Source organism: Alexandromys fortis, unplaced genomic scaffold, assembly GCF_014885135.2.
Source record: "Alexandromys fortis isolate MF-2015 unplaced genomic scaffold, M_Fortis_MF-2015_v1.1 scaffold_101, whole genome shotgun sequence".
Classification (NCBI taxonomy): Eukaryota; Metazoa; Chordata; class Mammalia; order Rodentia; family Cricetidae; genus Alexandromys; species Alexandromys fortis.
In genome coordinates this window covers 2,919,275-2,944,980 of record NW_026067983.1, presented here as the reverse complement: position 1 = coordinate 2,944,980, position 25,706 = coordinate 2,919,275, and the positions used below count along the sequence as shown (strand labels likewise).

Below are 25,706 nucleotides of genomic sequence, written 5' to 3'. Positions count from 1 at the left end.
CTTGTAAAAGTCTATGTGGCAAGGTGGCTCAGCAGGTTAAGGCTTCTGTCACCCAGACTGACCACCTGCACTGGTGGAAGAAAGAGCTAAAGCCTGCAAGCTGTCCTTTGAACTTTACACTCTCACAGGAGCGTCATAAACATAAACTTTGATAATCCATGCCCTCAGCGTATGTGCATGTCTCTCGCAAAGTCAGAGCTGAATGTGTTATTCCGTGCTTCTTCCCTGGGTTCAGGCTTCAGTACCACCACAAGGACAGGGTTCGATGCACCCACACACATGGAAATGCCTAAACCGACTCCAGCATTAATTCTTTTATTACTGCTTGCAGTTTTCGCGGGCACACAAACTATATTATCAGCAAATGTAGAACAGAATTGAATGCAATGTGCAGTAGGGATGCCCACGCTGGGTGTCTCGTTTCTGCTTCTCTGAGGGCTGCCACTGATTCCCACACAGCATAAATGAATAAACATTTCACTACACTTATCAGGTTATCATTCATACAGACTCTTTCCCTTCCATTACGTTGTCTGGCTTAAGATGAAACCTTCACACAGAATTAGATGAGGCCTCGTCGAAAGAGATTCCTCACACCAAGCTATCAGCTAGCGTCACTGCATTTGAGTAAGATTACTTTAAGAGAAGTTATAAATCAGTTTCACAATTTATTTAGATTTTATATGCTTATCAACACTTGTTTTCCTTGGAGGTGAATCTTACAGATCGTTTTTCTCCTTTTCTAGGTCACAGTTTCATCTCTGGCCTGTTTTGTTCACAAGACTGGAATTCTCCTTGTTTACTGAGCTCAATGCAAAACTGATGTCATATGTTTTCAAAGCCATTGAATGGAATGCCCACAATCCTGTCTGCTCAGGTGACAAAATCGCCATGTGAGCAGTCCTACAGTGTGTGCTTTCTCTGGTAAAAGCTATGAATTTACTTATTGCTTCTTTCAAAACAAAACAAAAAGCCATTTTGCAATTTTCAGAGAAGTTTGAAAAAAAAATTACCGAGCTGTCCAGGAAGCCATTTCCATCTGTGTCATAAAGACGAAACATGACTAGAATAAAAAACATGAAGAAAAAAGAAAGATTAGCGACGAGGAAGGTCATGTTGGCTTAAGGTACATTTCTTAAAACTAAGTTTCTGTTTAACACAAATCCTTCAATTTCCCTGCTCAAAGCCTTTATTTTTGAGATTTTTGTCTGTTTGATTTTGCTAAACCAAAAATGAATTAATTGGTAAATTAAAATACTGGATCTCTGATATTAAGCTTACAAAATTTTGTTCATATCTGGAGAAAATTAAATAGTGAATAAATATATTATTTGTTGAAGTTTGAGTTTGAGCCTTAGTTGTGAATTCAGACATGAAGGAGAATTTGAAATATTTAGCATCTGGTTACTGAAGGGCAGTGTTGAGGAGGAAAAACAACTAATTTAGAATTGATTTAGAATTTCGTAAATCAGTTAAATTTAGAATCCATGGAACAATTTCCTCATGCCTAACATTTGAATTGGCTGCCATTGGGCTCATATTTGCTGTGACAGTCAACGGAAATGGGACTCATGGGTGCATCCCAGGAGCTAGAGTCCACTGTGTGAATCCAAGCCATGATTATGATTTACCACAAAGCATGGGAGAAAGGAAACAGAAGCTTATAATAAGAGATCCTTTCTGGTGGGGGATCTCAGCTCCTAAACACATAGCATTAGCATGACCATTTTGGTATCTTGGGCTGGATATACAGGCAGACTTCACTGGTACCTCATTCTTAAACTAATCAAGTACAGATATTCAGAACACAGACTCTCCTGGTGAGCTATGGAAAGCAGAACTGGCGTCTAAGGCCTGAGGTCTCCCTTGTATAATTCACAGACGCCAAGGGGGCCAAGGAAGAGGAGGCAGAGGAGGCAGGTGTCCTCTTGAGGTAAACACAAGGAGGAAGGACCCAGCTGTAAAAACAGAGGAGCGGAAGTGAGGGTTTATGTTGAGGTTCATAATTTCCTGGAGGATCTGATATCTGAGTTCTGCATGTTTACAGCGACACTGGTAACTCGGAGAGTGTGTGTCACTGTAACTATTCTTGATGTTATTGGTTACAGAATTCCGCCCAGACACAATGCACAGATGATGCAGAATTACTCTGTACATCACTATATGTTTTCAAATGTCATCAAATTATAAATCTGTATTCTTTTATAGTAGGAAAACAAGCTTTAAAGTATAAACCTGGAAGAAATGTGTATGTACTGAATTGAAGTTGGCTAAATTTTAAATTATTTAACCGTGTTAAATATTGATCTATTTCAAATATCCAACAACTGTGAATAAAATAGTAAAACTTAAAGGAAAAAAAGGCCTTCAACAATATAGACACACTGAGCATCTAAGATTTTCTAGATAGTAGAAAATACTAAAAATATTTTCATATGTGAAAAGAAGTCACAGACTACCTGGAGAAGAGTCACACACATAGGTGAGGCAAGCTAAGTCCAGCTCCACTTCAGCAGTAGAGCTTAAAATGTCTGTAAAACCAACTCAAATGGTTCAAACTTGTTGCTGTTTTCTGACCAGCGGCAGGTGAGCCAAAGAGACCCAATAAGAAAAATTTCACTCTAGGAATAAGAATAGGGGCATTGAAAACTCTTTCTCAGTGCAAGTAGAATCTGTATGAAATTATGAAAAATCAGAAAAACAAGAGAAAATGTCTCCCAAAATACACCCCAGATGTGGAATGAATGAAAAAAAGAAAGGTGAAAAAGGAACTAAATTCAATCAAGAATTGAAAACTTTGCCTTCGAAGTGCAACATTCTAATAATGGTTGTGGAGAGTGTGGCAGGCATCATTCAGGAAGGGGAGGGGTTGTCAATGAAAAGGTAAGAATATCAAAAATGTCCAACAAACATTATCATTGAGAATTCAAAAAGTGACGTTACAGGGAGCAAGAAAATTCATCAACTGAGGGAGATGCAGACATTGGCTCCATGGAAAGCAGAAGTTTTCAGCCTATGAAGTTTCTGAAGACTTTCCCTTTCAAAATCATCTTTCTAAATAATAATGGTGAAAGAACTCTTGAACCTTAAATATTAGTAATACTCTTGTTTGTTACTATTTTAAAGTGGAGATAGAGCAGTATAGATTTACAGATGTTTCTGTGCCAGAATAAAACAAGCCCAGTATTCAGATTATTCTGTCAACTTGATATAGTTCAAGGGTGGGGACTTGCTACGAATCTTTGAGCTAACTTAGCCCACTTTTTTCTATTTTTATAACCATGTCATTTTATTTTACGTAGCAACAGTTATGTGCCCACACTTGAATTTAGATAAAAGGTCAGAGCAGAGTCACGTTATGTAAGTTGAGAAAATTTCTATTTTTCTAAAACTTTTCCAATTCCAAAACTTTTGAAAATGTCTGTCTTTGCTTTTTGTTGAATGTCTTACAACACAAACTATGTCTTTGCACCTTCCATGATATGCTACTGATATGAAAATATAATGCTCAATTTCTTAGACAGAAAGTATACATTTTAATGATATTTAATTTGGAATTTCTTCATTATACAATTTTCAGTTACCCACTTTCCAATACTTTCCAGTATTAAAGTATTAAGGCAGAAGTTAAAAAAATGACTGCCTAGAAAAATTTTAAATCCAATATAATGGGAAAATATTCTCTCCATATTTCCTGTAATAAAACAACAGAAGTGTAATTAATGGCTTTTCCAAATAAAAATGGATCTTACGGTGACTAAGCAGTCATGAGCCTTCCTCGACTCTGAAGACTGGCAGCTGTAGTCACTTTGTTTTTTTGTAAGCTATGAAAAGATTTGACCAAATGGTGGCCATCAGGACCTTGTAGTAATCCATTTCAGAACTTTCCAGGTTACTATCACACACAGTGGCAGTATGGCAACTCTTAACGACAGCCATCCTTTCCCTAAATGCTTTCCTGTTGATTCATCTTGGTATTCACTTGTCACTGATATAAGGCATAAGGACCAGCAGAATTTGCCCTATTAGGAGACAGCAGGAGAATTTATAATGTGAAAGGGGCCTCAAGAGGCAGAGGGCTGGGTCAGAAACACTGCGACAGAGGACAGTGAATGTGGAGGACAAGGTGGCAATGCCTGTGCAAAGTGCCGTGTGTGTCCTTTAACGGATCAGCTGACCCATATGGTCAACAAAATGACGACAGCCACCAGGAGAGCAAACAGGGATTAGCTTGCAACCCTTGCATACACATTGTGATGCACACACTCCCAGACAGACAGACAGACACATGAGGACCGGGGTAAGGAAAGGCAGGTGAAGAAATGGTTTATATTTCAGCATTTACACTTGCTTCTTTTTAATGGGATAGTCTTTATGCTAACTCTTGCACATATGCCTGGCCCAAAAGACTGACAGGGAGGACAAGGTGAGAAGCAGTAAATAGAATTGTCACTTTGGTAGAAGACGCATTCCTTTCATGAATTTTGAAAAAAAAATGTAGTTGCTCTAACCAAAGCAATAGGGAAAAAGTCGTCAATACCAAGGTCAAGGAAACTATCCTGCAAGGAAATTGGTGGTGCTGAGGTGCAACTGTGGGGGAGAAATCGCAGCATCGCTTCCTCTCCTAAGTGGGCATCCTGGGCCAAGAGCAGCTGTGTCTCCTGCGTGTTCCTTCTAATCACCTAATTGTCAGGTCTTAAATCCTGGAGTACACAGTCAACTGCGTCTACAGGGCCCTCAAGTGATTCTTTGGGTAATTGTGTGGGAACATCTGACCTAAACGCAGATGTCTACATCCCATTTCCGTGAGCTACCTCAAAGGAAGATGCAAATTCAGTTCTCTCCCTCACGAGTAAGTATTTTTGTTTTTTCATCACATCCTCTTCCGGTCCTTCTTACCTCCCTTTTCTGCTTTTCAGTTCTGGTTCATGCTATGTTTAATACGCATCCCTCTTTTGGATTAACTATGTAATACATTAGACACTATGACGTAAATCTTATTGTAAATAATTCTAGGAACCAAAATGGTAGGAGAATATTAGGAATTTGTAAATGAGCAAATGAGGACAGGTTAAAACCCATAAGTTGCTAAGGAACTGGATGACGGGTGGATTCGATTCACTGATGTGGGAAAATATCAGTCATTTATAAGGAAAAAGGAAAAGCACAAAATTCCTGACTATGTGGATATGTATTCACAGTGATTGCCCCAAAGTCAGGAGGTCAGAAAACAAGAGTGTTCTTTGATTAGTCTGATAAAAACTGCAACACCACCAGGGCACAGGGGTTAGTTTGCAGCTAAGTCTGAAGGCATAATTAGAAAATGAGGACAATGATGCTGAGTCAGGTGTGGTCTCAAAAAAGAGCTAGAAAACTCAAAGAAGAGGAGGGAACCACAGATTTTCAGAATGTGCGGATGTTCTGCCTCTGATTGTGAGCAAAGGACATATGGCGTTAAGAACTGAACCAAGAAGTATGATTTTTATGGATCCAAAAGAAAAGCAATGTTCTTCTAGCTGGCTTACAGACAATACAAGGGCAGTGCCAGGCCTTTATGGGAGAGATGGATGGTGCCTTCATTAATTTTCAGATCTGGAAAAAAATATTTTTCTTCATCGTCATCCCAAACATGGCAATGAAAACACCTGAGCAAACTTTCCTGTTGGCTGTGACTTCAATAGACATGCACTGTTTACTTTGGAATGAAAGAGACTTCTACATGTTCTTAGGAATACAAAATAAATCTTGAAATGCAAGTATTCAATGTTTGTGAATAATAAATACACATTTAAAGAATACTATTCATATGGTTTATTCATATCCTAAGCTGGTGTGATTCCTAAGTAAGCATAATAAATGATTTACTTGTGAGAAATATCAAAAAGTTACCATTAAATTTAACTAAACTTCTTTGTAACTATAATCTTAATGCATTACAGTATTTTAAAATTATTAAGAAATACTGGTTTGGTGTTACTATCGTCATTATCATTTCTGTAGTAAAATTTTAATGACCTCTAATATAATCCAGTTAACCTGAGTGTAGAACAACTTCTCTAGTTGTAATGAGCTTTGCAGAGAGATCAGGTTTGTACCTGATGGGTTAGGAGTCAGTGTTTGAAGACTACGAACTTTCTTTGCACTGTGTTCATTTCGCCACCAGAGGGAGCTCAGTCACTGCCGTTTATTAAAGAGTGTTCACTGGGTGCTTAGAAAGTTCCTACTTCTCATATTGTGAAAGAAATGAATATACTATTTAATTATTTATAGTATATAAAACCAAGTCCTATATATGAGGCGTTTGAGGAACTGTTCTCTGCCAGAGAGAGTGTTAATCCGATGTCAAAGGGCGGGGGTGTTGCCACGGAGAAGGAGTATAAGGCATGCGTGTGTCTTTGAGCGTGTGTTTGCGTGTGCGTGTGTGTGTGTGTGTGTGTGTTTGAGTGTCTCTCTGTGTGTAGGCACATGCACGTGCACCCTTACACGCGTGTGCAGTAGAAGGGTGTGGAAATCCACCTCAGATAACAGGAATGTGGCATTTGCTAGAACATTTGAACAGTTCAAAGTTTCCAGTTGCTTCTTGCTAATTCAAAAGAGTCCAGGAGAAAACACTTAGGAGGCATATAATAGACATGTTCACAAAGTCAATAGAAACAAATGGAATTATCAAACAAATAAATTATCAGAAATAGGATATCACATCATAGTAACCACACTTCAACATTTCTTAACAAAATGTAATGTTTCAGAATTTCAATTAAGATGCCTTTTCAGTTCAATTTAATAGTAACTTTTTGATTGTATGGCTCTAAGAAAAATTATTTCTTTTCATTGCTGAGCTCATTTAGGTGAGAAAACAATTTAGGCAGTTATAATTACATCAACACACAGTCCCTCGATAAACACAATTACCGGACATACACTCAAGCTTATCCTCGGGTCGTCCTCGTTCAAGGAGAGACAGATAGCAGACAATGTCCTTGAGGTGGATGACATCTGGGGAGCATGTGTTTGCTGGGGAAGAGCGCGGAGGGGTGATGGCACCCTTGTTCATTCTCAGACCTGAAAAACATATTTATATTCATATATTTAAAATGTTCACTGTACTCTAAATTATGAAATGTCTAAAGGAAATAACACTAGATATCATAAAGATTCATATATGTATATATATTACTTAAATACAAAATAATCAAATGCACTCAAACACCAATATATTATCATTCCATGTGTGCTGTTAACAGAGCAAACAAGACAGAGTCTACGACTGTAGGAAGTTAAAGTCAACTTAGCATTGCTTAGGGAGTGTGAGAAGATGCCAAGAGTTACCATATAAGGAAACTATTTCCTGTCTTCCTGTCTCTGTCAGACAGGACAAATAAAATTTACTTGAAAGATACCAAGAATTGTCCTTTCTTAAGATACTAAAAAAAGACTGTGAGTCATGTCATGATTTACATACTGAGAGTAAGTAGTCTGTCACAAAATACATATTTATGCAAGGATAGGCCAGCACCATAGGTAAGACATCCATCTGACATCACATTATCCGTGAGTATGAATAAGCATAGTATAAAGAGGAATTAGGACCACCATGATGGGCATTTTGAGGAAAGTCTGTGCATGTAACTGTAGTTTGATTTCAATACAGCCTTCATTTGATGCACATAGTTCATGAAGAGATGAGCAAATTGTAAGCCAGCTGGCTCTAAGCACTGGGACTCTCTTTTAAAAAATCTTCATGTTAAAAATACTTCGGCTACATTTCGTTGATTTAGTGTGTGTGCGTGCACATTTGTATGTGTATACACAAGTGCACATGTCATGACACACCTGCGGAGATCACAGAACCACTTTTGGGTGTTGTTTTTCTCTTTCCATGCAGGTTCCAAAGCTGAACTCAGATCATAAAGCTCAACAGCAGGTACTTTTAGGTACTGAGCCACCATGCCAGTGGCCACTGTTTCCACAAACCTGGTAGAATGTCCTGTTCTAAGACAACGGTGGAGAAATTAAATATGTGTGGACAATTCTGATAATAATGCAAGAGGAGCTGCTTCACAGAGAAGCTTCATCTCACAAAGCAGTCTGGGAAACCACATAAGGAGCTCCTTGAAAAGCCCTGAAGATAATCTCAGTTATAACCAAGGTGTACATCGCCAAGAAGTTTTTGACCAGGGTGTCTCATGGATTCTGAATCTGTCATCAATTGTGAGAAAGGATATTTCGAAGCAAGTGTAGTTTGGCCAGCCGTGTTCCTTGGCACATATCTTTCTGACAAAACTGTTTGCAACTCTGATTCTTTCTGTACTTCTATCATCTGGTGTCTCAGTGTTCTCAGATATCAAATGCAATGCTGTACGAAAGAGTCTACAGGTCTAGCATTACTGATGAGGTCCCTCATAATAAATCTCATGTAGAGTGTTTCTACTATCAGGCAGTACTCACTAACAGCGGCTTTCACACATCATCTCGCCTAACAAGTTAACCTTGTGAGGTTGACTGTATTACCCTCATTTGACAGAGGAGAAACAGGGTTCTTCACATGGCTGCCCTAGAGATTCACCGCCAGCCATACCCATCCAACTTCCTCATTCAACCCGGCCAACCTATGCAGTAATTTCCTTTAAGGACACTAATGGAAATAAGGGAAAGAATTTACACCTTAACATAGACACAAGCAAGCACAATTTGTGGCTGTCATGACAACTTAAGTATTTTCTGTGATAACTTATCATGATTATTACTTCTCAACTCATCCTTAAAATGTCATCAGAGAACCTCCTGGCTGGATGACCCGCACACGTCCGGATCACCGCCCCATCTGTGGGACACTCTTCAACTCCTCTCTGTTCTTCCTCACTGTGATGTGGCTCTTCATTGTCTGCCAACACTATTCTTGTTCAAGGTTGTCAGTGAGTTACACATTGTAATGAATTTTTCTTCATAATACAAAGATCACTGCACGTCCAGTACGAACTGATATTCCTCTTTACTTGAAAGGAAGCAGAATATCAAAGGTAATATTGAGCTTTAAAAGGACTTCACCACTCCCCAATAATTACGACTGGTCAAGTAAAGTTCATCCGGCTGCAGGAATCGGGGCTTCTGACTTATGGCAGAAGACACTGTGGTGCTGGCCCTTGAAGAATCGCAGAACGTAGCAGTGAATTATGGTGATAAACTACGGCATGACTCATCCAGCTGGGGAGTTAACTCTCTTCCCAAATGCTCAGCCGGGGTCCTGATGATGTAATCAGCTCCATTTATCTTAACTCTTTAACACAAATTTTTCAAATAGAACAAGGGAGAAGGAAAGAAACATTGTCTCATTTATGTGGAAGGAAGTTTAGCTGTGTCGTTTTGAAGGTTAACTCCAACTAGTCGGCTACTTGCTTTCATCATACTGGATTCAAGGAGAAATTGGAGACGGTAAGGGCCACGTCATTTTCTTTTTGTCTGCCCAGGGTACAGTATATATTGTGAGGAAGTCTCTATACATAAACATTTCGTTTTACATTGCTTTTTGATAAATAGCAGCTTTATTATAAATATAAATTTAATTTCCCATGCAATCTTCTTATTTAAAATATGCAGTTCAAAGGTGGTAGCCTCTTCACAGAATTGGGCAACAATTTTGATCATCATCATTAGATTTTTATTGTTGTACCAAATACCTGCATTCACTGGCCACTACTTGGCCTCCATCTACACAGTGCCAGGCAACCACTTACCCACTTTTTGTGTCTACAGATTGTTAGCATCACTTTTTGAAGAAAAATATAATTATCGTGTTGGTTTGATGATAAGTAAATATTTCTCTCTTTGTGTTGATAACATTCTGTACATAAAACCTCATTGGGCATTTGATTCTCATCATATTTTAAATATTTTAAGGTGCAAAAATATGGGCACATATGCAATCTGTACATTGAAAAACTAAGAAACGTTTCCAAAAGACGAATTATAACAAATATGGTTGGTAAAATATGTATTTTGTAATGATACATAAGGTTTATCTGAGAAAGGACTCTTTCTCAGATAAAATAAAAAACCTTTTTCAGATAAAGACATTTTTCACAATCATTTTGACAAAAAAAGACAATAGAAATTATATATGTTTTAAATGTATATTTGTGAAGATTTTTTTTAAATGGAAAACATAAAAAAGTCTCAGATCTCACCCTGTATACCCTCCTTACTATGCGTAAATACTCACTATTAACATTGCCTTTCAGTCATTATACCCAAACACTATACTGACTAGTCTTATATAAGTTGGATACAAAGACTAGAATTATCAAGAAAAACTCAATTGAGAAAATGCCTCCAGAACATCTAGCTGTAAGTCGTTTTCTTAACTAGTGATCTGTGGGGGAGGGGCTGGTTCCCTGCAGGTGTTATCATCCCTGGCCTGCTGCTCCTGGGTTCTATAAGAAAGCAGGCTGAGCAAGCCACATGGAGCATCCCAGTCAGCAGCACCCCTCCATGGCCTCTGTATCAGCTCCTGCCTCCAGGTTCCTGCCCTGTTTGAGTTCCTGCCTGGGGTTCCTTCAGTGACAGACAGTGATATATGGAAGTTAAGCGAAACAAACCCTTTTCTTCCCGGCTTACCTTCTGGCCACGACATTTCATCAAAGCGATAGAAACACTGGCTAACACAGTGAACAGGCATTCTATTACCCAGACTGATTGTGGAATCTGCAGAGTTTCAACTGAGAACTGAAATGGCAGCAGATTAAGGCATAGCCATTGTGCTGAAGTTAAAATAACACTTCTAAGTCTCAACAAATAGGTTTGCATTTAAATATTTTAGAGCGTAATAACAGGATATCAGTTAGCAGGAATTGTAGGATAGCTTTTCAAGCAAGCTTCTTTCATGTAATAACATGTAGTTGAATTTCCTCTGTGTCTTTTTATGAGTTAATTCTTTCTTTTTGCACAGAGTAACATTCCATTGCCTAGATAATAACTTTATCTATCTCAGAATTGAATAAACTTATACATATCTGAAGGTTAGCAATACTCATTTTTATAATATTTCTCTCAGTACTAAAGCTGTAGTGGCGCAATAGAGATCACAGTAAAACTGGGGATCTGAGAGTCATTTTCATTAACAGAGGGGTTAAAAATGTTTGTGAGAACGGTGTAATGTCTGTAATTCAGAAATTTTCTGATAATGGAAGTGAAATCAGAAGTTGGTTATTGCAGTGGCTCATCGAGTACCTGACACTTTGAGGAAGTAAAGGTGACAAGAGAGAGCTACCCAACCACCTTAGGAGGGCCTCCACCTAGCCAAAGACAAAGATAACTATCAATAAATAACGTGGATCAGATTGCAATGAAGGTTTTCACAAAACTAATTTCTTTATATCACAAAATGCCACACAGATTACTAGGCATTCGTTGAGAAAGTGTATCCAGGCCATGTAAATTTATATTAAAAACATTGTTACTGTACACAATAACATCTTTATGCAAAGAAAATTGAATACTTTGTTTTTTATATGTACCATACTTGAGTGCAGTACATTGGTGATTGTACCTTTATTCCTTTTTTCATTTCTATTTTATTTATTGAGGAGTTCTTATTTTTCAGTTCACACACAGAATATCTTATTTCTGCTGACGTTTTAAGAAAGTAAGTGGAGTCCCGTGAGGGTGATTGTAGTCATTACAGAAACTGTCTGTTCAGAAGTAACCTGAGGTTTTCCAAATTCAACTGTATTCTGTATGGATAGCAGACTGTTTTAAAGTAGCTTCTTAGAAATAGAAAAAGATTTATGTTTTCAATTTCAGCGTCAATGATACCCAACCCCTGCACTTCTATATTGTGTCCATTGTTCCTTGGGAAAAAAAAAACTATCAAATGTGTTTCAGTAAAAATGGATAGAAGCGGTCATAGGAGGGACAGTGGACACTCAATACTTCAGTGAGGAGCCACGCTTTGAAAAAGAACTTGGATTGGTTTATTATTGATGCATGGGATTTGAGTAACACAACTTTGTTTGAAGGAGAGCTACAGAGGATATGAAGTTATCCCAAGTGAGGTACAGTCTGACTAATGCTCATTTGTCTGTATTTTGAAGCCTAATTTGATTGTTGTTCCTATTAATCTTTGCATTCCTATTTTGTACTAATGCATGATGTTTGGGGAAATAGGATGTTTGAGATCAGAATTCTTTATAAAACCACTTTAACTCATTAGAAACATTCCCTATTTGCATGTTTAATGCAGGTAAATACAATTGTAGAATACAGATAAATGTGTATTTTGTTTCCTTGGAACCCCAGGACAGTGTTTCCGGGGTGAATTTTACTTGCAGATCAAAATAGAAACTCTCTCCTCTAAAAATGCTCATTCTAGAAGGTCATACCGTTCTATGAAGAGTCACAAAGATGCAAAGGCAAGCATGAGGAGCTTTCTCGAGCTGGCTGTTATGAATGGGCTGATACTCTTTAGCTAAACATGCTGCAAGAAGGCAGTGAAGACAAGAAAGCCTGTTTCACGTATTGTGGAGCCTCATCCCATGGAGGCTTGATTTTAGGAAGCCGGCACCACAGGTGGTTCTTCTTGAAGAGATTGGTACTGCCTTTTGTGTGGAAGCAGCACAAGCTGTCGAGGTGCAAGGCAATCGGCAGATGGCCTTGACTCATGGTCTGTGGATGGCTCTACCACCTATGTGTTTTTTAACTTTGTATTTCAGAGTGCAGGGATTACACTCCATTACTGCTTGTCTCTACACTACCTTCTTCCCCTCATTGCTTCACAGTGCAGTCCTTGGTGACTGCGGACTCTCCTGAGGACTCTGAGAGCCTTTAGGGATTTGAAATGTTTGAATGATTTTCATAGGGACACTAAGTGTTTTTTTTTTTATCCTCACTTTCTCGGAATTGCACACTGAAATATCTAAGAGACCACATGATACAGCACACACATAAAACAGATGTAGATGTGAGTATCCAGCTGCAAACAGGAAGTCATACACAAGAGTTTCAACAGGGGAACAGATATTATACTTCAAAAATCACTTTGGTTTTGCTTTTAAGGATAACAATTATTTTTAAATTGAGTTATGCTATCATGTGATTTGGCTCATTTTTTTAACGTCTAGAATGCCTCATCTTTAATGAAACAAATATTAAGGCATATCACTCAAATAAATTTGTTTCCTGAATTAGAACATGTAAACTTGACATCCTTTATGTCTAAAGGGGTGCCCTATTGTTTATTATACTACAGATATTTTAAAAGTCAATGTCAATATGAATTCTAGTGCAGATACACAGACAAACTTCAGTGTAAGATTCTTTTTTTGATGAGGTGATACTCATGTCTCTTTCACAAGACCTGCTCTATGTTCAGGTCTAAGAAAACATACTTACCCCCTGAAAGGAGGGCGGGCTTGCTCTTGACGTTTGGGCTGGAATGGGGGAATTTGTTGCTGAATGACATGAAAAGATGTGCTGTGAAATCGTCAGGGAGTTCTGCTTCCAGGAAGGTTTTCATGAACAGCTTGAAGCCTTCAAAATCTATGGTCTGAAAAACAAGTTTAAATCTGTGATGTCAGACCCAGTGAGATAGCAAGACCATGTTCAAGTCATGAGCAACAGAAATGACCTGAACTGTTTACTATCTAAGTATTGTTATCCGAGTCTTGGTGGTTCTATGCTATCATTGGCAGCGGCAGTTATGTGTCTCCCCTTTGATAGTGTAGAGCAAAGATAACACAGTTTCTATTTAGATGTTTCTATCTTCACGGCAGCCATGTGACATCAAATTTTACCCTTTGAAGTTTTCTTTCCTCCACATCCACTGGGTCTGTTATTTCCAAACTCACAGATTTGTGTTGAGTAGCTCAGATATTTAGTGTGAACAAGTTAATAATGGAGTCACACACAGAATGACGCAACTGTTCCCCTTTCTTCATGATAATGGTGATTATTTAAAAGTGATCAGCAAGCATTTCAAATCAAAACCAATATCAGTTGACTAAACAGTCCATAACTTTACAAACAAACTTCTCATGGAGCATATTGTAAAGTCTTTCACCCTTCTCGAATCCCTATTCATCGGAAAGCAGTCATTTCAGAGCAAGAGCCCCAAGTCCACTTGAAAAGCTACTGAAGGAAGCTAGTCTCTCACTTCAAGCTTCATATGGACTACACAAAGGTCCCTAGTGAAAATGCCTTCTCGTAGCAAAGGACAACAGGTAAGATGGATGCTGCAGAGCAACTGCGACAACTGGGGGCCCTCGGGACAAAAGCATGTAGCTAATACTCCTTTGAAAAACGTGTTAAAGGCGTGTTTTCAAGAGACAGGTACAGTTGGAGAACAAGGAAAGACTTAGGGAATTGCACTAATCAGCTGAGAAGCCTAAAGACTTACAGAGAAGAAGCCAGAATAAAACCAGGTCAGCAAGGAGCAACAGCAGGGGAAGATCAGCCTCCCAGAGCCAGCCATGGTGGGACTTTCCCTCACCAAAGTGAGTTAGGACACTGAGATGAAACTAAAAGTCAGGAAAACCTGGTGGTTGATTGTTCTTCATTTCTCTAAACTATTTCTTTTTAAATGGAAAACTTCCCATCTTGTTTTTCTGGTAATATCTTGAGAAAAGTGAGAGAGAATACATACCTCCTATTTTGTCATTCATTATGAGCATAGTGATGTCATGTTATTATTTTTGGTAAACTTAAACTGTTACCTTTTTAAGGCATCACCAAAAACATAAAACTTTCAAGTATGGACAATGACTCGAATAAGTTATGTGTGTGTGCATATATTATTTGTGTTTTTTATTGAATGTAATATCAAGTAATTAAAATCATCTTTTACCTTTGTTATTGGTAATTTATTTCTTCATAAAATTATGTATGATATCAATACCTTACAGTTATTTTCTGAAGAAAACCTTAGATATATTCATTGTAATGTAGAGCTCAATAAAGTCAATAAAATAAAAAAACCCACATATATTAAAAATAACATTTTAAAATGAAGTTTTAAAAAATAAATTAAAATAAAAAATCATAAAAACTTTAAATAAAAGGTAGTTATATCTTGGAAATACATGGGTTATTTTGCATATTAATTTGTCTATTTGTTGGCTCAAAAATTATAAAATTCACTGCCTCCTCCTAAATCAAAACTTCGCTTTTTCATTTGGTTCTGTAATCAAACAAGACTTTCAAATTACTGAGTTCAGAGAGTAAAATTTCTCAAAATATCTCACTTCTTTAATTTAAATTTTATTTAATTTAATTAACTTTTTCATATATTTTACATACTGACCATTGTTTCCCCTCCCTTCCTCCTTCCCTTCCCCTGAGTCCCATCTATCCCTCTCCCCATCCTCTCCCCCTCTGTTTCCATTCAGGAAGGGGCAGGTCTCCCATGAGCTTGAACAAAGCAGGGCACATCAAGTTGAGGTAGGACCAAGCTTCTTGTCATGGAGAGAGGTTAGGTGAGGTCATCCAGCACGGAGAACAAGTTCCCAAAAACCAGCAAGGTGTCAGAGAAAGATTCCCATCTCACTGCTAGGAGCCTCATCAACATATCTCACGTTTTAAAAGAAGACCGTTGCAGACTGAAGAATAGAGAGTTCTGTTCTTCAGTGAATTCTGGAGATGATGGCATAAGATCTACAGTTAAGGAGTTTATGGAAGAGGCGAAGGTGTATCCTGTCACCCTCACGATACAGTTTCCTGTCACCCTCACGATACACTGTTTCCTGTCACCCTCAGGGTCCACTGTTTCCTGTCACCCTCACGATACACTGTTTCCTGTCACCCTCACAGTATACTTGGGGGCAAATCTCTACTGAACCACTGATGTTATATATGGCATAACATTGTGAAACCCAAGCGATTTTATAGACAAAAATTATCTGATTCAATGTTACCAATTACCAGTCATGAAGTAAATATTTTCCATTGTTTTCTGAGTTACTTATAATATTTTTTATAAAACATTTTCAAATATCATCTAAAATCATGCTTAAATCATAAGATTTCAATAATAAGTATATGATATACTTAATTTACATAATTTTGCAGCATCTAATAGTGGGGAAATTTCTAATTTCTATGTGAGTTCTACTGCTGTCATTAGTTTTGGAAAATTCAAACTTTTCAAAAGTATCAGTACATTTATAATGTACATCAATGTACATTAATGGAAACATGAATGGAACAAATAGCATGGGCCTTGAATATTTAAAGTTGACTATTTATCCTAACACACATGAGGCTTAATTTTTAAAATTCTTTTTAACATTTTTATTTTATGAAGCAGTCATGGACTAATTAGAGCAACCACAGAAAATCTCTAAAAAACACAGACTTCTCGGATGCTGCTGCCAAGTTGGTATGAATTCAAAACACACCCATTTTGTTCATCATTATATTTGACCATGTGGATTCTTTGCTCACAAAGTCCCTATAACATTACAGGCTTAAGGGACTGCTAATTCTATATAACAGAAATATGTTATGTACATGACATGTCTTTTATATTGATGGAATCCTCACAAAATAAAGAGGTAAGTGCTAACTTTGCTAAAAGACAAACAAGCTTTTTAAAGTGCATGAAATTGCTTGCTATCAATGCTTCTAGTTAGCACCATGAACCTGAAAGATTTACCAACTTCAACGAGAAGAATAAACTTTCATGAACTTATTTTCAGCGTTTGCACATCCTGCAAGATGCTTGGCAATCTTTTATATTTATTTATTATTTATTCATTAATTATTATCATCATTTTTCTTTACAAAGTGTTGCCGGTATCCAAGGCGATCGTGAAACTAACTATGTAGTTGAAAGCCTTGAACTTCTGATCTTCCCATTCCCGCCTCCCTAATGCTAGGATTACTAATCTCTTCTATCTGCTTTGCAACCAGTATTTATGATAAAAAACCAATAGGTACATGTAAATAAGCCTGAGGTTTCAAAAGTAAGTGATATAAATGAAAAAGTATAAAAATAACAGTGAGTGAGTGCTCAATTGCACACTTTGAAGATGCCTGTGACTGTTTTGTTTCGTGTGCCCTACTGTGTTGGAGTGTGGACACGTCATACACTCTTAACTCTGCGGACTGTTTCAGCATGGCTGCATTGCCATCACACACAGGGTCAGTGACTGGTGTCTGCTCTTCCACACAAGACAGTTGGGCATGCTACCTTTAGAAATATATTTACAAGTGAAAACTTTACCTCATTCATTGAAAAAATACTATTTATACTTTTCTATAACTATTAAACTTACCTAAATTTTCTTTTAAAAAGTTTATATAATACAGCCCTTCCCACCAAAATACTTAGATGAACTTTCTGCTAGCGTCTTCAGTGGTTTTCTAAAAGTGCTATTCCTAGTGAAGGTAACATAAAATTAAAAATCAGACAAAATTCCAAAATAATCAGTGTTTCAAGGCAGCATTAAAAAATATATTTTGAAAATGAGCCAATAGGTCATTTAAATATTCCTAAGGCATTATTTACCCTAACAGGGCTTGTAGCTCCTGTCTAATGAGTGTCGTTAAAGGAATGCCAGGTGAAGCGTTAGCTTTTAGACGATTTAAAATCTACACATGAACTTGGCTCTTACTATTAGTGTAAGAAAAGTTACAAAGTCATCCCAAATCCATTCAAGCTTGCTTTTAGATCTCATTGTTGATAAAGTAACTAGCACAATTAATACAATTTTGTTTTCTAAATTACACATACCCATCTGCAACTTATTTCTCTTGTTTCAATAGCATTTATGAGGATTTTTATAGCTACTAAGCTTGCCACATCTTGATACATGGGCATAGCAGATGGTACGTTCTCAAATTTTCAATGCTTCCAGAGGTCATAAGATAGTGAATCTTAGTAAATGCAGAACCTTCATTCTGAGAGTAAAAATTAGAAATCCCCAAGAAGTTGTTCATATCGATTTAATTACATTGAGATATAAATAGTCAGTCTCATAAGTGCCTATATAAATACCATCTCAAGATTCTGCGTCAAAATTCTTTCTTTTACTAGATAAATTCTTCTAGTATCTGGCATTAAAACCTGAGCCCATGTATCAAGATGAGATTCAAATATTCTAAGGATAAATCAACCATATTAAGTGAAGCAGACAGAGTGGAGCAGACAGTACATTATCCAGTCTGCTGCTGTGTATTCAAAGCTCCAACCTGGCTTCAGGGCAACTCTATTGATGCTGGTGAGGAAAAGGGGCAGAAGTGTGGAGTCAAAGTCCGCTTGTGTTCCTGGCATACAGACTGACCTGGCTCCTGGCAGGTGTGGGTGATGGAGCAATTGCAAGGGATCGATACTGCCGTCTCAGTACCGCATGAGGGAATGTCCTGGCTGGGAAGCACATAGCATGTCTTCTGGTTCTATTAGCATGCATAAATAGACAAGGCTGCATGTCAGAAAGGAGGATAATATTATATTTTGTTTAAATTGAATGTAAAGAAACAAATCTTTGAGAAATTTAAGAATGCCTTGTTGGTTGGGGTTAAAGAAGTTAGACATCCTCGCATACAGCTTTGGTGTGTGATTGAGGAGTTCTGAGTAAAATGATGCTGTTCCCAAAGTCTTTCTACTGAGTTGGGAATACTTGGAGTGCTCAAAGAAGTACAGAGATTCTGTGCTCTTCACTGCGTGACTAACAGAGCTTTGTTTTCAGAATTGAATTCACTGCCACAAAATTGAAGCAATGGATTGCTTATCTTTCTTCCGGGAAGGAAATATCAGTAGCCCTTTAACTCTGTTTCCTTTACAAAGTTAGCACAGAATTGTAGACAAAATGAAACATAATATAAAATATAATCCTTACCATTATATTTAGATTCAGTTTTCAAATTATACACTGTAAACTAATAAACTAACTAAATTTTAAATAAATTAACTTACCTGAAGCTGATATGTTTGGTTATACAGTATTAGAAAATTAAACCCCAGAGTCTCTAAAACCATGATCCACACTTTGAACACGTTTTCCTCCTGCCAAAGTATCAGATCCCTACTAGTGATATTAATTGGGAAAGTTTCTATTTTTCAGGTATAACTTTATGTATTGTAGATGATCCAGTATACTCTGAGGGCCTAGTTAGTATAGAGGTAGAGATTAGTGGCATGGGCAAGGAATCCATAGTTCAAATAAGAAGACAGATTTCAATAGAAAAGAAAATGTCTTACTTGGTTAAGAATATCTTGTTTCTGTGCATGCGAGAAAAGAAAAAATACACGAGTTAATGTAAGAGAATTTTTACCCATTATCTCATTTTGCTGATATTTTCACTAAAAGTTAAAGATTATGTATTGATTTTAAAATGGTCCCTGTGTAAATGAGTCTCAAAGGGTTGTTGCGAGACAATAACATCAACATAAATAACACTGGAAAAGTGTCAGGAAAACAAATCATGAGCCCAACCCCAGAAACACTAAGAAGCATCCAGAACAAAGAGGAGGCAGGCAACAATCCATGCTTTAAGTAGGCCTCTCTAAGTCTGAAGTAACAAAAAATTGAGCTAGGCCAGTCTTTATGTGTGGCCATAGTTCCTCTTGAAGTGAATCAAATATAATGAATAAAACAAATTATAATTAAAACCTTCCAGAGAGGGTGATAAAGATATGTATATAACAATATATTAGAGTTTACTTATTCCTCTCTTACAGTGTTTCTTTTCATTAGTAAAACATATAAACTTAAATTCCATGCCTTAAAAGACTGAAATATTTTGTAATCAAATTTGACAGCTAAGAAAAACCAAACAAAAAAATCAAACATGCAAAAACAAGCTGAATTTTCTCATATACCAACGTTCACTATTTTCATGAGAAGCATCATCATTGTACCTTGCTGAACATAAATTTATTTTAAAAACATTACTTTTATTAATTTAAGAATATCAAGACTTTTAATATTTTAATTTTTAGAGAATATTTAAAACTTTTATTTAAATTTTTCCCTACATAATTTTTATAGAAATGATTATCAAATTATTTTAAATATAAAAATTAATTGTAATTGATCTGTCCATATCTTTTGTCTAGCATTTATTCACTATTAAAATAATTCTAAATAGTTCACATTTTTTGGATAAAGGTTTCCAATATAAACTTTTATATTAAAAATTCTAGCTAACTATAACAAAAAATGAATTTTAATAATTTCATTTACAGAAGTAAGTGAAGCTCAAGGGCTTTTTGCTTTGCCTTCAATCTAAAAATACATTTCATGGGAGTATTGAAAATTATACTTATTTTAAAAGAAGGGATCTATTATCCGTTCGAACACTAGGCTTTGTTAAACACCTTCCTATTTTTCTTATACAAATTAACACTTATAAATAGTTAATCATGCTAGATAACTTTGAAGCAATCTGACCAGCCAAGACAGAGTAATAACTTCCACTGTGATTAGGGACTAGGAATTGTTTATAGTGTTGGTTTAATATTTAATAAAACAGATGAAAGCTCTAGGAAAAAATCTTGAGTGGTTTCCTTGTCAAAGACAGGTATTACTAATTATTTTCTAGTGGCTTTCATAAAACACAGAACTCCTCTTAAAGTGTAATATTAACTTTAATTTTTTTCTTCTTAAAGGGAAGTTCTTATTAATATTTAGTATAGAGAGTAGCTTTATTCTTCTTACTCTTAATTTAGAGTTGTTACTGGGTCATAATGAAAACTACCTTTCTGTCTTTCAACTATTATTATCTTAATGCATTAAAAAATTTGCATATTTACAGAGGAGTAGCACATTATTGAAAAGTCTGATATTATTTGTATTTAGTAACACATCTGGTAATTACTCCTCTAAATCCTGTGGTGACCTTTAGTCATCCTGAAAGCCATAATAGTCACAAAGAGAGCTTTGGAGAAATTTATACAAGAAATCCCTAAGAGTAAAGGACTAAAGTGCAAATAATATCGCTATATACAAGTTCTAAGTGAATTGATGACCAGGTACTATGTTCAGAGAGGCTAAATATTTCAAGTATATACACAAGAATGTGTGTTTTCAGGGATCACTGGACCAATGACTATTAATGACATTTATAGTTTGACAGCAAATCAGTCTTCTTCCCTTCCCCTTATCTATTTTCTTGGACTTTGAGATTTACTCTTTTATATATCCATCCATAAATTTTATCTTGCTTACTCTGCAACATTAAAAAACATATATGCCAGGGAAACACAAGCCACACCTGTGTTTTTCCTTAGCACAGAACAGACGAAATGGCATCGAAACCACTGACAGTCTCCATCGTTAGAAATCACATTTTTTAAGAGAAGAAAGTAAGCCTGGGTTACATTTGAAATGTAGAGGTAAGTGTCATAATTTCAAGGAAACAAGAAAACATGAAGTGAAGGTATATGTGGTGATGCATGTGTGCATTCTTTACATGTGGATAACTGGGGTAAGAGTTTGCAAGTTCGAGAACACGAGCTACATGGTGAAGTACAGATGGGAATTATAAAACTTTGTGAAAATTCTGAGGTTGTAATTCAGACATTGGACTACATATTCCACAGAAGAAAGATCTTGAAAGATAAGTAGGAATTATGTTCTTGTATATATGCAAAACCAAAAAGTCATGTTTCAGTATGCAAACAAATCTATACTGATGACATAGTTCAACATTTTTTTTGCAAAGATCTGTTTGTTTTATTCTCCTATAGTCAAATCTCAGTTGGTGAGACAACAAATGATCTAAAAGTAATTTTGATCAGACCATCAAAATACAACATTTCAGCTGATATAATTGGAGAATTACTTAACATATAATTTGGAGATAAACTCTATAAAACATGGCATTTAAAATGAATTGATGGATCAGGAAAATTCTTATAAACAAAAAACATAGAGGATAAAAGGGAATTTGAATTGTCCTTTGGATGGCTCCATAAGACATCAGGGTCGCATCCACCTCATGAGTGTTCTTTTAGGATCATTTCCTGTCAGGGATTGCTCCCTGCCCCTTCATGTCTGTCTTGGATTAAAAGCTTCAGGTCATAGGAAGAGAAACAAGAGTATCTTTCTTTCTTCTATATTCCTGTTTTCTAAATTCTAGAAAAAGCCTCAATATATTTAATGATATACATTTTTCAAGCACACACACACTAAAAGTATTTTCATTAATAAATGTATAAAAATATACTATATTTAATGGACTTTCCAGAATACCAATTTATTATGGACTTTATTGTTTGGAATGTGCTAAATGGTTTATGGTATGTGAGATATATACATGTAAGTGTATATATGTATATATATAAATATATATACAGAAGCATATGTATGTGTGCATTTATAAAAACACACATATACATATTTGTCTAGAATTTTCCGTGAAGAAAATTCACCCAGCAAGCACACCAATTAAACTGATAAAGAAAAAAAAGAAGCTTTACCCCTTCAGGATTATACTTGGCAAGCACGCCATTACCATGGAATTCTTCAAGCACATCCTTTAATTTCTTCGTAGAATCTACAATGACAAGAAGGAAAAAACAAAACAACATTTACATAAGTCGAATATGGATTTTGTAGTTCACTTCAGAAACAAAGATATAGGATATAAATAATCATCAATGGAAACTCAGTTTTAAAATCAACACATGAAATGTCTTTTGATTGGATGGGGAAGCTGAGGAAGTAACCCGGGTCCCTGCACAAACTAGACAAGCATTCTATCATGGTAATACATCCCCAGTGTCAAAGTCCATGCAGGCACCAAAGATAATGGAGGATGTCATGAAAGGAACAAAAATAATATTTTCTTTGGTTGAGTATATTCTTCGAGATTCAGGTCAACATCTCTCTATTATATATGAGTAAGTAGCAGATAAGTGAAGAGATTTTTGTTTCCTTGCTGTATTTTGATCATGTGCTATCTTATTAAATATAATAAACCTACAAACTGCAGCCTACAGCTCTCATATCACTGCTGTAGATTATGTCATCTCTCAACTGCTGTAAAAAAATATTCTATGCCCATATGACATTTTGACCAGCAAATATTCATTTGATTTTTTTCTGGGTTTGAATTAATCTAAATAATGCTGTTGTGAACACTCAAATGAATCAGGCTTTGTGTGACCAAAACTAATAATCCATTTGAGCCTTTCACAACGAGAAGTGATAAATAACCCTGTATTAAATACTTTCAGACGCTGATAAATAATGTTATTAAATTTTCTCCCATACAACCCTCTCATAAATTATGATTTCTGATCCAGCCATTAGAAATTTATTATTCACTTAAGTTGGAGAAGCATAACAGAAGAAAAAGAAAAACTTCATAAATGTTCCATGTCATTTATAAAATAGAGAGTAAAAAATATGAATTTGGAATGTGGGAAATAGAATTTTCAGGGTTTTTTTTGTTATGGAAGAGAACATGAGTAATTGTTTTCTAGCATTTTAGTATACCCCTCCTCATTCTTTCCTGAGACTTGATGACCATGAACTGCTAACAATTAGAGACGATATGTTTTTACTTAAGAATACAAACACCTTCCATAAGTCTTTGACACATCCTGTTAGGGGCCATGAGGCGCTCTGCATATGTTTGGTTTCTCCTGAAATGTGCGGCTTCCTTCCTTTATGCTGTAACTGATGTGGGTTTGTGTGCTGGGGACAGAAGTCAGAGTGTGCAGTGCAGCCCTTTTGCAGTTTCTCTGCTTTCCATCACGATCTGCAGCCAGCACAGCCTCTCAGGCCACGACACTCCCATCAGCATGAGCAGGAACTATGACATCTTTGATTCCTCTTTCTCCTCTCCAGCCCCTTCCCAATTAACCTGCTTTCTCTCTGTGTGGATTTGCCTGTTCTGAGCATGTCTGGGGAGAGGGGAATGGCATCTCATCATACGCTGCTTCTCCGTCTGGTTTCAATCCACTATCTTAGTGTCTTCAGGCTCTGTCCATGCGCAGCACATTCCTTTCTTCACCTGGCTACTCCTCCTCTGTGCATTGACTTTTTAAATCAGCAAATGCACACGTTTCACTTGTTAATCATTTCCACTAATGTGAAAAAATGCTGCAACACAAAACATGTTAGCTTTAGAGAAACCATGTTTCAATTCCCTTTGGTAAAAGAAGACTTGCTCAGTCATTCCATGTCTGACAATTTGAGAAACGGACTTGAGGATTTTCACAATAGCAGTACCATTGTATAGTCTCACAGCAATAAGTAAAGGGTGTAATCACCAAGCATCTATTTAGATTCAACACTTGTTATTTTCAAATCTCACTTTCCTAATCATTTGTGATTGGGCAATATTTTCTTATGTATCTATTTAGTCATTTGCAAATGAATGAATGATGTGCATATTTTCATGTGCACATGTGTCTGTTTGCCTCTGTGGGACTGTTTGTGTGTAGAGAGATACAAAAAAATGGGCAGGTACACATGTCATTCCTCAGGAGTCATCCACCTTGTTCTTGGCTTGAAGCTTGCTAAGTTGTTTAGGCTGTCTGCATTCCCCAGCGATGCTTCTGTCTTTGCTTTCCCAGTATAATTGGACTTGTCTTTGGACTGCTAGCTCACAAATAATGACACAGAGACTTATTATTAATCACAGAAGCTCAGCCTTAGGCTTGTCCCACTAGCTCTTATAACAAATTAACCCATATTTGTATTAATCTACATTCTACCATATGGCTTTTACCTCTCTCCCCTTCTGTGTATCCTACCCATTCTGTGTCTCAGTGGCATCTTGCATGCCTCTGCTCATCTTGTACTTTCTCTCTCTCTGCCTGGAAGTCCTGCCTGTAGTTACTATTTAGTTATTGGCCTTTTAACTCTTTATTAAAACACTAACAGCATTATATCTTCACATAATCTACAAATATCCCACAACACCCCTGATATTATAATCCCCCCAATGCCCACTAATGGACCTTTTCTTGTTTACTTAATTTTAATACTAAGGCTCAGAACTGAGCAAAGATTCTCATATTTGCAAGTACTTTAACAACTGAGCAACCTTGTGAGTCTTTGATCACTTACATATTTATGATAGAAATATCTATTTAAGTCTTTTGACGCTTATAACTGGGTTGCTTGAATATTTGCTGTTAAAGTCCTCTGGGGATGTTTTTTNGTGAATGTACAGATGACAGACCAATGGGCAGATCCACGGGAACTATATACATATTTACACATCCATATGGAGCAAACTATCTTGCAGAACTGCAGGAAAACTTGTCTTTTGGAAAAGTCACTGTCATATCTGTAGAATCCTTGTGAAGCCATGATTCTTCCCCTTGGAAAGGGATTCATTCACAGAAAACCTCAACAGTGTAACTTCTACACAGCCATGGAGTGACCTTGCTCCATTCCCCCATACCATGAGGGCTTAGATTGATAACATTCATTCTTTGTTCTAACAGTCAAATTTACATAGAGTCAGTCCCACAAAATTATCCGCTAATAGATCACATAGAAATTTCTACAGAAGACAGGCACTGAGCAGGAAAGTAGCATGCCCTACCTTTGCTAACGAACAAATCTGGGCGTCCCTAAAGCTGGTCATCACAAAAGAGATTAGATGAGGAGAGTGGCTGAATCTAGGATTCAGAGCCTTTAGTAACTTTATCTAATGGTTTAGAATGTCAGGTACTTCATCTTGAATACTGGCTCTTTCCTGGGTCAGGTCACCTGATCCAGAGTACTGCTTTGTCAGGTTCTACCTGACCTTTC

The 25,706-nt window shown here is 36.7% G+C and overlaps 1 protein-coding gene across 4 annotated transcripts in view; it reads right to left on the bottom strand.

Annotated features, from left to right (window-relative positions):
* The window catches only part of Dgkb (diacylglycerol kinase beta), a 590,490-nt gene that overhangs the window by 431,253 nt on the left and 133,531 nt on the right, over positions 1-25,706 (bottom strand). For all 4 annotated transcript variants that reach the window (XM_050158720.1, XM_050158722.1, XM_050158719.1 and 1 more), the window contains exons 3-6: positions 22,412-22,488; positions 13,387-13,540; positions 6,922-7,062; positions 1,014-1,063 (exon numbers count right to left, since the gene is read on the bottom strand). In XM_050158720.1, coding sequence (XP_050014677.1) covers positions 1,014-1,063; positions 6,922-7,062; positions 13,387-13,540; positions 22,412-22,488 — 422 coding nt within the window. The remainder of the gene's footprint in view (positions 1-1,013; positions 1,064-6,921; positions 7,063-13,386; positions 13,541-22,411; positions 22,489-25,706) is intronic.